Source organism: Symphalangus syndactylus, chromosome 8, assembly GCF_028878055.3.
Source record: "Symphalangus syndactylus isolate Jambi chromosome 8, NHGRI_mSymSyn1-v2.1_pri, whole genome shotgun sequence".
In the NCBI taxonomy this organism is placed as follows: Eukaryota; Metazoa; Chordata; class Mammalia; order Primates; family Hylobatidae; genus Symphalangus; species Symphalangus syndactylus.
The window spans coordinates 20,702,827-20,717,864 of record NC_072430.2 but is presented as its reverse complement, the minus strand read 5'-3'; the positions used below and the strand labels follow the sequence as shown (position 1 = coordinate 20,717,864).

The 15,038-nt window shown below is 40.4% G+C and overlaps 1 protein-coding gene across 3 annotated transcripts in view; it reads right to left on the bottom strand.

Annotated features, from left to right (window-relative positions):
• Positions 1-14,999, bottom strand: part of ATG2B (autophagy related 2B) — an 80,269-nt gene extending 65,270 nt beyond the window's left edge. Inside the window, exon 1 of one of the 3 annotated variants that reach the window (XM_055288257.2) lies at positions 14,400-14,999. In XM_055288257.2, the coding sequence (XP_055144232.1) occupies positions 14,400-14,561 (162 nt within the window). In that variant the 5' untranslated portion in view covers positions 14,562-14,999. Of the gene's footprint in view, positions 1-1,134; positions 1,199-14,399 lie in introns of those variants that run through there. The other 2 variants (XM_055288258.2, XM_055288260.2) reach the window with 2 other exon arrangements.
• Positions 15,000-15,038: the final 39 nt, after the last annotated feature.

The window sequence follows — 15,038 nt, the reverse complement described above, 5'->3', positions numbered from 1 at the left end:
AGCACAACTGAATTATATGTAACACAAAGGATAAATGCTTGAGGTGATGCATACCCCTTTTACCCTGATGTAATTATCAGGCATTGTATGCCTGTGTCAAATGTCTCACATACCCCATTAATATATACACCTACTATGTACCCACAAAAATTAAAAGTTAAAAATTAAAAAGAAAGCAGAGACCAAGATAAAGATGATCCCAGTCCTCACTAAGCTTACAAGATAGTATACCATGAAAGAGACAAGTAATTAAAGTGTGATGATTGTATACAGAGGAAACACACTGTGCTATTTGAACACATAATAGAACCTAACCTGCAGATTCAAGGCAGCCCCCTTGAAGGAGTGCTATTTTAAGCTGGGACCAGAAGACCAGAAGGAGTTAATCAGGCAAAATGGTCCAGGCAAAAACAAAGCATGTGGAAGGATTCAAAGAAAGCAGAAGTCAAAGAAATACACGCACACATATTTGATACATCACAGTATTTGAAAAAGAAAAGTTGCTTTAGGCTTCAGTGTGCCAGGGCGAAAACCCAGAGACAAGGCTATGTAGATAAGGAAGAGGAGGATCCAAAGAGCCTTGTAATGCATGTTAAAGAGTCTGAAATTTATCTTAAGGGTGATGTGAAGCCATTGAAGGGCTTTAAGCAAGGACGCCATGACGAGATTCAAACCCTGTGTGGGCCCCTTCAGTTGCCATGTACAGCATGAAGGGAAGATGCCAGCAGGAAGGTTGTTATGAGTAATAGAAGCTAGAGAGGCTGGTTTGGCACAGACAGCAACACTGAGGACAGTCACAAGTGGATAAATTTTTGTAACATATTTAGGAAGTAGAATAACTAATTGGCATCATGAGGGGTAAGGAAAGAAAGAATTATGAATGACACTTAGGAGGCTGGCTTGGGCAGTTGCTTAGATAGAGGTGTCATTTACTGAGATACAGAAACACAGGGAAGCAGGTTAAAGGGAAGATGAGAAGTTCACTTCCAAAGTACACATTTAAGGAGACCTCCAGGTAGAGGTGCTAAGGAGGAAGTTGGAGCTTCCTCCAGCTAGAGCTCAGGAGAGCCATCTGGGCCGGAGATACGGATTAACATTACAAACACAGAGGGTAGGTCGGGTATGGTGACTCACACCTTTAACTCCAACACTGGGAAGCCGAGGCGGGAGGATCTTGAGCTGAGCAGTTTGAGACCAGCCTGGGCAACACATCAAAACCCTGTCTCTACAAGAAATACAAAAATTAACCAGGTGTAGTGGCGCACACCTGTAATCCCAGCTACTCGAGAAGCCGAGGTGGAAGGAATGCTTAAGCCCGGGAGGCAGAGGTTATAGGGAGCCAAGACTATGCCCCTATACTCCAGCCTGAGCAACTTAGTAAGACCCTGTCTCAAAAAAATAATAAAATAATAAACAAATGGGTAACTGAAGCCACAGTGTGAGGAGGGAAATGTTTGGGAACTTATATAGAGTACAATAAGACGCAGCTTAAGACAGAACTCATAGACACCAATATTTAAGAAAAGGGTTATGAAAGAGGAGCCTGCAGAAGAAACTAGAAAAAAGTAAACAGAGACGTAGAAGGAAAATTGAAAGAGGTTCATGTCCCAGAAAATCATGGAAGAACAACATGACAGAGAAAAGTGGTCAAGATCAACAAAAGCTAACAAGAAGTCAAAGATTTTTAAATGTCTACTGAAATCAGTAATATTTAAAGTACTGGTGATCCCATTAAAAGCAATTTCAGTGGCATGGTGGAGCAAACCAGACTACAACAGGAGACAGACAGAATGAACGTAAATGCAATTTTAAAAAGACAATTTACTTTTCAAATTAAAATAACAAATATTTATTAAATGCCAGCTTATATGTAAAGTGCTTCCTGCATGCTATATTGCATAGGGTAGTATTATAATTCTTTGTCTGTACCCTAGTGTTGAATAGTGAGACTTGATCGGCTCGTTTTATTTTTGGAGATTACTACTTTTAAAGGCTTTCTTCATGCTGACATTTGTATAATCCTAAAGACTTTCCCAGTAGTACATGGGCATAGATGGTTTTAAGGTATAAGCATCCAGACATATTCTTTCCTAAAACGGACTGAGAAGACTACAGACAGTGGTGGCATTATGCTGGGTCTCCTGTCCCATAGTTCCTTGTACAATCTTCCTTCTCCCACTTAGCCAAAAAAGCCATATTTTTCCTCCCTTCAGAAATTCTCCCTTATGTACTGTCTAAGGTATAAAAACCTCCAGACAGGGCCAACAGTACATTTTCTGCCTTTTCCCATCTTATACTTTTTTTGGCATGACACTCAGAAATTCAAAGAACTCAGTGATATTCCTCCTGCAAAGTCTCTCAATTCTCATTTACTGATTTATCACATCAGTATTTCTCAAGCTTATATCTAGTTTTTAATTTAGAATAAAATGTGCGCTGAGCCCTACTGAATTCCAGCTATAAGTATATTCACCTATGGATGCACTAACAAATTAGGGAGGAGGGGATCACAACCAACCTCTATCATTAAGAAATTTATTTCCAATAAAAGTTTTTATGTTTGCTAGGTACACTGGCTCATGCCAGTAGTCCCAGCAATTTGGGAGACTGAGGCAGGAGGATTGCTTGAGTCCAGGAATTTGAGACCATCCTGGGCAACATGGTGAAACTCGTCTCTACAAAAAATACAAAAATTGGCCGGGCGCAGTGGCTCAAGCCTGTAATCTCAGCACTTTGGGAGGCCAAGGCAGGCACATCGCCTGAGGTCAGGAGTTTGAGACCTGACTCTCAAAAATACAAAAATTAGCCGGGCATGGTGGCCCACGCGTATAATCCCAGCTACTCGGGAGGCCGAGGCAGGAGAATCACTTGAACCCGGGAGACGGAGGTTACAGTGAGCCGAAATCGCGCCACTGCACTCTAGCCTGGGCGGCAGAGTGAGACTCCGTCTCAAAAAAAAAAAAAAAAAAAAAAAAAATTTGACAGCATGGTAGCCCGTGCCTGTAGTCCCAGCTCCTTGGCGGGCTAAGGTGGGGATAATCGCTTGATCCCAGGAGGTCAAGGCTGAAGTGAGCTGTGATCACCCACTGCACCCAAGCCGGGTGACACAGCAAGACCTTGTCTCAAAAAAAAAAAAAAATGAAAAAAAAAATTTTTATGCTTAATTATCAAAACGCATAAATTTATACTGTTTTGATCAACTATACACTTAACAGTAATTGTAATTATAACACAATCCAGAAGAAAAGTAACACTTAAAGCCCCATGATTATCTGAAGGAAATAAAGTTATGCATCACAGAAGGACATCTGGTCAACGACAGACCATATATAGGATAGTGGTCCTGTAATATTATAATGGAGCTGAAAAATTCCTATCACCTTAGTGACATCGCAGCCATCATAAGGCAATATAGCACAACACATTACTCACATGTCTGTGGTGATGCTGGTGTAAATAGACCTCTTGATCTGCCAGTCATAAGTCTAGCACAAACAGTTATACACAGTACATAATACTTGAGAGTGATAATAAACAACTATGCTACTGGCTTCTGTTTTAATATCTATACTATACAATTTAATCATTATTTTAGGGTACACTCCTACTTTAAAAAAAAAAGTTAACTGTAAAACAGGCTCACGCAGTTCTTTCAGGAGGTACCCAGAAGAAGGCATTGTTATCATAGGAAAGGACAGCTCCGTGCATGTTACTGTCCTTGAAGACCTTCCAGTGGAACAAGATATGGAGGTAGAAGGTGGTGACATTGATGATCCTTACCCTGTGTAGGCCTAGGCTGTGTTTGTGTCTTAGTTTTTGACAAAAAAGTTTAAAAATAAAAAAAAATTAAGGCCAGACGCAGTGGCTCACGCCTGTAATCCCAGCACTTTGGGAGGCCGAGGCGGGCGGATCATGAGGTCAAGAGATCGAGACCATCCTGGCTAACACGGTGAAACTCCGTCTCTACTAAAAATACACACACACAAAAAAAAATTAGCCGGGCGAGGTGGCAGGCGCCTGTTGTCCCAGCTACGTGGGAGGCTGAGGCAGGAGAATGGTGTGAACCCCGGGGGGCGGAGCCTGCAGTGAGCCAAGATCGCACCACTGCACTCCAGCCTGGGTGAAAGAGCGAGACTCTGTCTCAAAAAAAAAAAAAATAAAAAAATAAAAAAAAATGCTTATAGCGCCCTAAGAATATAAAGAAAAAATATTTTTGCAATAGCTGTACAACGTGTGTTTAAGCTAAATGTTATTACAAAAGAAATAAAAAGTTTAAAAAATTTTTTAAAGTTTATAAAGTTACTGTAACCTCAGGTTATTATTGAAAAAGAAAGATGTCTTTATTAATATAGTCTAGCCAAAGTGTACAGTGTTTATAAAGTCTACAGTAGTGGAGAGTGATGTCCTAGGCCTTCACATTCACTCACTGACTCACTCAGAGGAATTTCCAGTCCTGCAAGCTCCATTCATGGTAAGTGCCCCATACAGCCATATCAATTTTTATCTTTTTTAAATTTTTATTTTTTATATTTTATGCCATATTTGTACATACCTTTTCTATGTTTAGATACACAAATACCATTGTGTCACAGTTGCCTACAGTATTCAGTAACATGCTGTGCAGGTTTATAGCCTAGGAGCAACCGGCTGCACCATATAGCTTAGGTATACAGTAGGCTATACCACTGGGTTTAGGCAAGTACACTCTATGATGTTCACACAACAAAACTGCCTAATGACCCATTTCTCAGAACACATCCCTGTCGTTAAGCAACACATGACTGTACTGATAAAATGAATATAGTAAGCCCTAGAGCAACCACTAAGAAATAATTTAAAAATAAATACCAGGCCAGGTATGGTGGCTCACACCTGTAATCCTAGCACTTTGAGAGGCCGAGGCGGGCAGATTGCCTGAGCTCAGGAGTTCAAGACCAGCCTAGGCAGCATGGTGAAACCCCGTCTCTACTAAAAACCCAAAAAATTAGCCAGGCATGGTGACATGGGCCTGTAATCTCAGCTACTCGGGAGGCTGAGGTACAAGAATCGCTGGAACCTGGGAGGCTGAGGTTGCAGTGAGCCGAGATTGTGCCACTGCATTCCATCCAGGGCAACACAGCGAGAATCTGTCTCAAAAAAATTATACATATATATATATATAATTATTAAAGGAATTAAAATGTTACGCTAGAAAATATTTGCTTAATGCAAAAGAAAGCCTAACGGCAACAGAAAAAATTTAATATAAACAATTTCAATTTATATATGTTTTTATTGTAGAGAAATGGCAGCATGATCAATAAAAGACAAGCATAAACTATATAAATTAGAATGGAATCTTGCAAAGAAAGTAAAATGGACACAGGAGTTCAATGGAAAAAGATACAATGTTAAATTTCCAACTTTAATGAAGAGATTGCTCAAGCATTTTTTAATGGATAATGTGTATAATTTTTAAATCCCACTGGATGAAAAAAGTTATATTTTAATATCAATATTTAAACAAGTTGTTCTCTACAACTATTTAAAATTATAATAAAAAAGTAAGTCAATTTTAAACGTACAAGGAATATGTAGTTTTTTAAAAAAAATTTCAGAGATAATTGAGCAAACACGGTTAAAGACCACTCCTTCATTTATTTTTTCCAATTTTTAAGTTCAGGGATACATGTGTAGTACATCCAGGTTTGTTACATAGGTAAATGTGTCCCATGGTGGTTTGCTGCACAGATCATCCCATCACCTAGGTATTAAGCCCAGTATCCATTAGCTATTCTTCCTGATGCTCTCACTCCTCACCCTCTGACAGGCCACAGTGGGTGTTGTTCCCACCATGTGTCCATGTGTTCTCATCATTCAGCTCCCATTTGAGAACATGCAGTATCTGGTTTTCTGTTCCTGCATCAGTCTGCCAAGGATAATGGCTTCCAGCTCCATCTGCGTGCCTGCAAAGGACATGATCTCATTCCTTTTTATGGCTGCATAGTAGTCCATTGTGTATATGTATACTTTCTTTATCCAGTCTATCACTGATGGGCATTTGGGTTGATTCCGTGTCTATTGTCAATAGTACTGCAATGAACATTAGCGTGCATATATCTTTATAATAGAACAATTTATATTCCTTTGGGTATATACCCAGTAATGAGATTGCTAGGTCAAATGGTATTTCTGCCTCTAGGTCTCTGAGGAAACGCCACACTGTCTTCCATGATAGTTAAACTAATTTACACTCCCATCAACAGTGTAAAAGCATTCCTTTTTCTCCACAATCTCACCAGCCCGTGTGTTTTGTTTTTGTTGTTATTGCTGTTGTTTTACTTTAATAATAGCCATTTTGACTGGTGCGAGATGGTATCTCATTGTGGTTTTGATTTGCATTTCTCTAATGATAGTGATGTTGAGCTTTTTTTTCCACATTTGTTGGTCACATGTATGTTGTCTTTTCAGAAGTGTCTGTTCACGTCCTTTGCCCACTTCTTAATGGGGTTGTTTTTTTCTTGTAAATTTGTGTGAGTTCCTTGCAGATGCTGAATTTTAGACCTTTGTCAGATGGATAGCTTGCAAAAACTTTCTCCCATTCTGTAGGCGGTCTGTTCATTCTGATGATAGTTTCTTTTGCTGTGCAGAAGCTCTTTAGTTTAATTAGATAAACATTTCTCAATTTTTGTTTTGTTGCAATTGCTTTTTGCATCTTTATCATGAAATCTTTGCCCATGCCTATGTCCTGAATGGTACTGCCTAGATTTTCTTTTAGGGTTTTTATAGCTTGGAGTTTTATAATTAAGTCTTTAATTCATCTCGAGCTCATTTTTGTATATGGTATAAGGAAGGGGTCCAGTTTCAATTTTCTGCCTATGGCTAGCCAGTTCTCCCAGCACTATCAGGGAATCCTTTCCCCATTGCTTGTTTCTGTCAGGTTTGCCGAAGATCAGATAGTTGCAGGTGTGAGAAGCCTACTCCTTTAAAACTGCATATGTTCAGGTTACTTACTAGGTAGCTGGGTGGCTTTGAACAAATCCTTAATTTCCAAGTCTCAATTTCCTGGTCCATAAAATAGAAATAGTAACTCCACAGAGTTACTGTGACCATTAATGAGGTAATATATGTAAAACTACCAACATATTAATAGTTCCTGGTACTAAGCAAACACTTTTTAAATGTAGGCCATTGTTCTTTATCTTTCACAGTACCTACCTGGTACAATGATGAGCTCTATAAAGGAACTCAAGGTGTGCTTGACAATATGAAGAAAAGCAAACATTAAATTATATATTTCTTAATATGTAATTCCATAGATTAACTAGGCAAAGAATACATCTTTATTAGTTTAAACCAAGGCATGAGAATTCAAATCGAGATAAGACAAAGCATAAAAATGCACCTGAGCTGGCCGGGCGCGGTGGCTCACGCCTGTAATCCCAGCACTTTGAGAGGCCGAGGCAGGGGGATCACAAGATCAGGAGATCGAGACCATCCTGGCTAACACGGTAAAACCCCGTCTCTACTAAAAATACAAAAAAATTAGCCAGGCGTGGGGGCGGGAGCCTGTAGTCCCAGCTACTCGGGAGGCTGAGGCAGGAGAATGGCACAAACCCGGGAGGCGGAGCTTGCAGTGAGCTGAGATCACGCCACTGCACTCCAACCTGAGTGACAGAGCAAGAATCTGGCTCAAAAAAAAAAAAAAAAAAAAGTGCATGAGCTAATTTAGATTAACATTTAATCAGCACCTACTACATACAGGACACTAGAGTGTACTTTTATACCTACATTTATACCTTCATTAAATCTTCATAATAACCCTCCGAATTAGGTATTTTTGTGCCTACTTTACAAACATGGCAATTGAGGATCAGAAAAACTAAGTAACTTGCAAAAGATCTTCAATTAATCACTGCAGAAACACACAAAAAAGAGAAATGTATTTTCACAATGGAAGATTTTGCAGGAGGCTAAGCAAAATCATGTGTTAACATATCATAATTTTTTTAAATGTAGTACTGGTTTGGGGGCTGGCTCATAGAACAAGCTTTTAAGACGCAATGGAAAAACTCTCCATTCCTTTAGTGCAAGTATTTTTAAAAATGCAGTCAAGGACCACATGTACCAGAATCTCCTAGGATGTTTATTAAAAATGCAGATTCCTGAATTTCTAGAGCCAAAATCTGTATGGAAGGGGCCAGAAGCCTGAATGTTAGCAAATTCCCAGGTGAACCCAGTGCTGTTATGTCTGAGAAGCTCAAGTTTCTTGAATCTGGGGTACAGTGGTGTACAAAAAAAAAATATAAAGTCAGAAAGACAGGTTTCAAATCTTGCTGCACGGTTTAATACTAAGCTTGGTAAGTTATTTAACCTCACAGTAAACAGAAAGTTAGTACCCAATTTAGAGTAAAATAATGTATGTAAAAGCACCCACACAGTACAGTATATAGAGATGGAAAGCATTTAATAAATGATTACTATTATCTTCAAAAATAAACTAAAACCCCTAACCTTGCTCCACGTTCCCCCTAGCCATCAACCCCATTTTCTCTGTCAAGGTAGTTATCTGCTCAAACTGCAAACTACAAGCGACCTTCTAACCCTCAGCTCCTCTGAAACTGCTCATAACCACCATTAAAATGACAAATGCAGTAAACAATATTCAGTCCTCATCTTTCTTGAATTCTCATCTCTACCTAGTTCCTAGGACCACTCCCCCTTTTTGAAATTCTAACTTCCCTTGACTTCTGTAACACTTCACCCTCTCAGTCTTTTTTCTGATCCTTTACAACTTAAAATGTTGGAGTTCATCTAAGTTTCATCTTCAGCCTTTTTTGTTTCTCAAGCTGATCTACTTACTACCCATGCACTTTGTGCAGTTCCATCTCCTGCCACTGTGTTATTCACTATTGATACTCTGATAACTCCCACATCTTTACAACTGCAATCTTCCTATACATATATTCCCAGTGCCTCCTGAGCTTCTCTACCTGGATCTAAAGCCCCCACATTCTAAAGACCCCTCAAAAATCAATATAGTAAAACTTATTCTCTACCCAATCTCAATCTCCCCCTCCCACTCCCAACTCCAGACAGTGGAGAAAACCTGCTCCTTCTCTAGAATTTCCTATTTCACCATCAACTAGGTACCACAAGTTACGGTCATCAAGGTTCTTCCCTCTACTTGTGTTTTTCAGATGTTTTCACAGTTTTTTTTTAAGAATGTTTGACACATTCCATTTAAAAAATGGCCCATCATAAAAGACTTTAAAAGGTAAGTAGAACTGCTTGCTTCACGTATTAAGTATTGCCACAACTAAAAGTTTGAAACTTTTGTACCATATTGTTATCTCTGGAAGAGATGGGATTAAGCTCATTACTTCATACCTCATATATTTCTTTACTATTTGAATTTTTTGTAATGAGCGTCTATTAATTGTATAGTAAAAATGAACTATTAAAAACCTAACAGTGTTTAAAAGCATATGTAGGCAATGACTTAGCCTCTGCAAATTGTCAACCTTAGATAACCATGTAAGAAACGGGACTTGATGGAACTCTCTTCTCAGTAAACACCAAGTTTTCTGTCCCAATTTTGTGGCAGAGAAGTTGAAATAAACTTAAACCTCTAAATACAGAAAGGTTTATTACAGCAGTGAAGAGTAATATTAAAGGGGCCTGGTACGGTGGCTAATGCCTGTAATTCCAGCAACTGGGGGGGCTGAGGTGGGAGGATCACTTGAGCCCAGGAGGTCAAGATCAGCCTGGGCAACATAGTGAAATCCAGTCTCTACAAAAATTAAAAGAAATTAATTGGGTTTCGTGGTGTACACCAGTAGTCCCCACCTACTCAGGAGGCTGGATTGGAGGACCGCTTGAACCCATGAGTTTGAGGCTGCAGTGAGCTGATCACACCACTGTACTCCAGCCTGGGTAACAGAGACTGTCTCTAAAAAAAGAAAGAAAAGGAAAAAAAGAAAAAAACTGATAAATGTTAACAGTTTTGGAAAGTCAACAGTTCCAGAATTTACACTGTACTACTAAGCTACAAAATAATTTCCCTAAGTATAAGATGTTTAAATAGGTTATATTTATGTCCAGTCTTACAACCACTTGGGCAAAATCCCATATATCTTGTAGCATAAGGTACCTTGAAATTCAGTCATTCTGGGAAAATCCAAGGCTACTATAGTATAGGAGTAGTAAAAATTCTCAACCTACTTGGCTCAAGCAACATTTTCCACACCAGTTCTACGAAGTGTTTCCTCACCAGTCCTATCAAGTATTTTTTTTTTTAGTCACCAATATGCTAATGAGAAAATAACTCTTAAACTAAAAGTGGAGCCACCTGAACTACTCAGCAAATAAATGCCCCACTATAGAGTCCTTTAGAGCTTTTTATTCTTCTGTTTAAGGGTATTTTGCTTTCAATTATCATCAATGAGTTTCACACATATAAACAGAAAAAGTGAAGGTAACGCTCTAGTCTTCAGGTGGCCTTTGACAAATAATCAGTAATCAATGTTTCTTGAACTGAAGACAATTTTAACACCAAGAGAATATAAGCAGCAATCGAAACATTATTAAACTGAAGTTAAAAGGCCTCAGGGGCCAGGCGTAGTGGCTCACGTCTATAATCCCAGCACTCTGGGAGGCCGACGTGGGCAGACTGCTTGAGTTCAGGAGTTCAAGACCAGCCTGCACAACATGGCGAAATCCCATCTCTACAAAAAATACAAAAATTAGCCAGGTATGGTGGCATGCACCTGTAGTCCCAGCTACTGCAGGGAGGGGAGGAGAGGTAGGAGGATCGCTTGAGCCTGGGAGGTTGAGGCTGCAGTAAGCCTAGATCACGCCACTGCACTCCCGTCTGTGTGACAGAGTGAGACCCTGTCTCAAAAATAAAATAAAATAAAAGGCCTCAGTGTAATAAATTGTTAATGTCTATCTTCTTGAGCTCCTGTAAAAGGCTCTTTGTTTAGTTCACTGCTATATCCCCCAGCCCCTCAGAGCGGCACATGCTAAGAGCTCAATAAATGTACTGAATCGATTAATGAAAGAAATTCCATTCAAAAAACAAAAATAAAGGCACAGTCATAGAGTTAAAAAGGAATGAGTCATTAAATCCAGCTTCCCATCCCAAATAGAATTTCCTCCTTTCAACATTTTGCCATTTCAACCACTTCTAGGGACAAGGAGTTTATGAAATTTTTAGACAGCCTATTCCAATGATGGAACAATTCCAAACCCCTTGCCTCTATTCCTCCCTCCACTTCATGCCACGTTTAAGGTAGTAATCTCCAAAACTGGATGTATATATCCTAAAGTATTATAAGATGATTCATAAGGATGTGAGAAGAAAATGAGATATTCTATATTAAATTTTCCAAATTAAGATTAAAAAGTTGTACTTATATTTAATATACAAATGGGCACTGGCACCTTCCTTCAAGCCATATATCAAACTGGTACAAAGAGAAGACTAGTAGTTCCACAACAGAGAAGGATTAAGAGTGGTGCCCTCAGTTGTATGTTCCTTCCACTTCTGCACACTGAAACATTTCCGCATACATTCTACAGAATAAAACCAGACCTTTAAACAGTAGAATCTTTGCAAAGAGACAGTGAATGACAATTACTTTCTGGTCTCCTGGTTTCTCCTATGGCCAAGTGTTTAAGGGTTGGATTTAAAGATAAGCATTTTCCTTTTACACAGAGAAGAATTCTCCACTGACTATTTATGTATTTATGACAATGACTATCAATAGTACATGCTACCTAGCAGATTTTTCCAAAAAACAAAACATACTTAATCTCTTTTCAAAATAAAGATAGCATTTTAATAATGAGTAAGAAAGCAACCACTTTTCAAAGACTACTTTGAGGAGAACATTTGAAAAACTGTATTTGGAAATGTTTCCATTGTTCCATGATTTTGTTGCTGAAAACAATGTCTATTAAAAACATTGCTTATTTTTTAAGTCATTATCTATATAGTTTACAAAATGTTTAAAAACATGAAAAGACTATTCCAACCAATCTAAGTCTTCTGAACAAAGAGCTTGAAAAACTGAATTTTAAACCTAATTGTGTATATATATGCAATGTCAATTAGTCATAATAACAGAAAAACTGATTGAGAGCAGGAATGAAAGGAATGTCATTGCTGAGTTCAACAAAATTCTTTCCATAATTGATCATTTAGAATTGAAACAGTAGGAGTACAGCAATTCTTCAATTAGGATCAGTTTTTCCATTAGGATCTATGAATCTCCGAAGGTACCTTTTTTTAGTCATGAAAGTCATTAAAATCAAGTATCTGGCTGGGTCCTATGGCTCATGCCTGTAATCTGAGCACTTGGGAGGCAGAGGTGGGAGGACCACTTGAAACCAGGAGTTCAAGACCAGCCTTGACAACAAAGCAAGAGAATCCTCTACCAAAAAAAAAAAAAAATCAAGTCTCAAAATAAACTGAATTTGGAATCAGAACTCTGAATACCTGTATCTAAGGGTCACAACAAGATGTATCCTAACCATCAAAACAGCATATGAAAATAAATCAGCAACAGCAAATGTTTACTGGATGCTTTATCATTTTAGTTTACAAAACCTGCCCATCAAGAACAAGACATCATCCTCAGATTAAGTTTAGTAATAAATCATTTTGCCAATGATTCTGAACTCAAACTATAAAATTCAAATATCACTACCTCTGATTTCCCATAAGGACTAAATAAAACCTCACAAATGAAAGTGCCTAGTACAATGCCTGACATAAATACATACTCAATAAACATTAACTGCCTTTCTTTTGATCTTAGGCCATGTGATGTAATACTTGCTAGATGTGTGACCGGGCAAATTGCTTAACTCCATCTGTAAAATGGAAATATTAATGCCCACCTTATAGGGTTAAAGTCATTAAAGAATAATGCATACAAAGCCCTTCCACCCACAAAAGGCATTAATAAATCCTGAACCCTCTTTTTTCAAGATAACCTATTCATAACTGTATCAAAAGTATAGAATCATGGGTTGTTGAATTCAAAAATATCCTTCAGAATCCCTCTGTTTTGGAAGAATTACAGGAATACAATACCATAAGACGGACGACACAGAGATGAAGTGTATGCTCCATTAGTGTTTATTGAACTCAGGTGAATTGCTAAGTCCATTATCACTTGGCTAATTGTGGCGGCCTGGAGAGTCTCTCCAGGGGTAGGACTCTCACCTCCTGGTGAGGGACTGGTTCTTTCTTCTCTCAAACCAGGGCTCTTTCCACTATCTTGCGTACTCTCCCTAGTTTAAGTCAGGTACATACTGATAAAATTATATACTGATTTACAGTCTCTAGCACAAATTCACTTAAGAGTCATAATAAGGTATTTCCATAATTTAAGATTTTCTGTGGCTAAGGAAGTAAGGGTTGGACAAAGGGTAGAAGTCACTCTACTCCTGTCAAACCCAAAAGTGAATATACTTTAAGTAAAATACTATGCATTGAACACACAAATTGAAGAATTACTGAAGTAAGGGTTGGACAAAGGGTAGAAGTCACTCTACTCCTGTCAAACCCAAAAGTGAATATACTTTAAGTAAAATACTATGCATTGAACACACAAATGCAGGTACGACTGCATATGATGAGTTGAAATTCAGATGAAGCACCTGTATAGCAATGAGTGAACTCACAGCCTCTAGATGACTAGTGGAAGGCAGGTTTTAAAATGTCTGAAAATTGCAGCTTCAGCGCTTTTACAACACCTGCTTTTACGATCTGTCACGTGGAGCAAAGAGGCATAACTCAACAGCACTACTAGGGCCAGACGACCATTCACAGGCTGGGTACACAAATCTATCTTGTAAACATATAATCAAGCAAAAGCAGGCAAACCGGCACAGGAGGCCTTCACCTAACTTTCTTCCAGATGGCAAACGCTGCACGATGACAAACAAGGCAAACATGGTGCGCAAGTAGCCAACCCAAAACAAGTAACTAGGGATTCTGACATCCAAAGGTCCTCTTCATCCTTAATCGTTCCAGAATGTCATCCCACAAGGCAGGGTTTGTTTGCCACAAAATCCTGCGGCCCCTCACCTCCCAAGGGACAGTTCTGGTCACCTCCTCCCACGAACCTATTGAGCCTGCTTCACAGACCCCCAAAGCACTGACTCAATTACTCCCATAGTGTAGATTCCATTACATCTGTTAAAGTTTCCGGAACACGTGATTTAGGAGAGCAAACTTGTTAGAAACAGATTAAACAACACTCAACACATTTCTCTGAGCCGTGCCACACTCGGGTCCAAACAATTCCCAAGGAGGGACCGACTGTCACCAATCTTGGATGGCACTGGTTCAAAGCGCCCTAAAGAGGGAAGCGAGCCCCGCCCGGCTCGCCGCCGGCAGCTCTTACCCATTTGTCCAAGGGGACCTGGGCGAGGGACCCGGTGCCTTGATACAGGTCCAGGCTGAGCTGTTCCAGGCTCAGCTTCTCCTGCAGAAAGTGGCCCAGGTACCTCTGCAGGAGGTACCGGCAGGCCCTCTTCTTGATAGACTCCGAAAACGGCCAAGGCATGGTGACTGCTGGCAGCCGGGCTGACTGCGGCTGCGGGTGGCGGCGGCTCCGGCCTCCGGGTAGCGACTCCGGCTCCAGGCTGCGGCGGGGCCTAAGCCTGGGGCGGCCCCTCCATCCCTATTTGGCGCCGGGAGTCCCTCAGGGAGACCCCATCGCCGGCGCCGCGCCGCTCGCGCTGGGCCTGGCGGAGGCGAGACGCAGAGGGGTCCTCCTGGCCCCAGGCCAGGGGACTTCCGAGGAGGGTCCCAACCGGCTCGGAGAGACTGCACGAGAGCGCGAAAGGAAGCGGCAGGGGCTAAGGCAGACACCTCCACTGCCGCCGCGCGACGAATTTGTTGTCATCCGCGAGGCGCGTTCCCGGCTGTAGCGACGCTCCTGGCGCGTTCCTGAGACCCAGACTCCCGGCGCGCCGCCGGACGCTGGCGGAAGTGACGCCACACTGGGAGCCGCGGAAGGCGGGCAGAAGGGCGGGGGCCG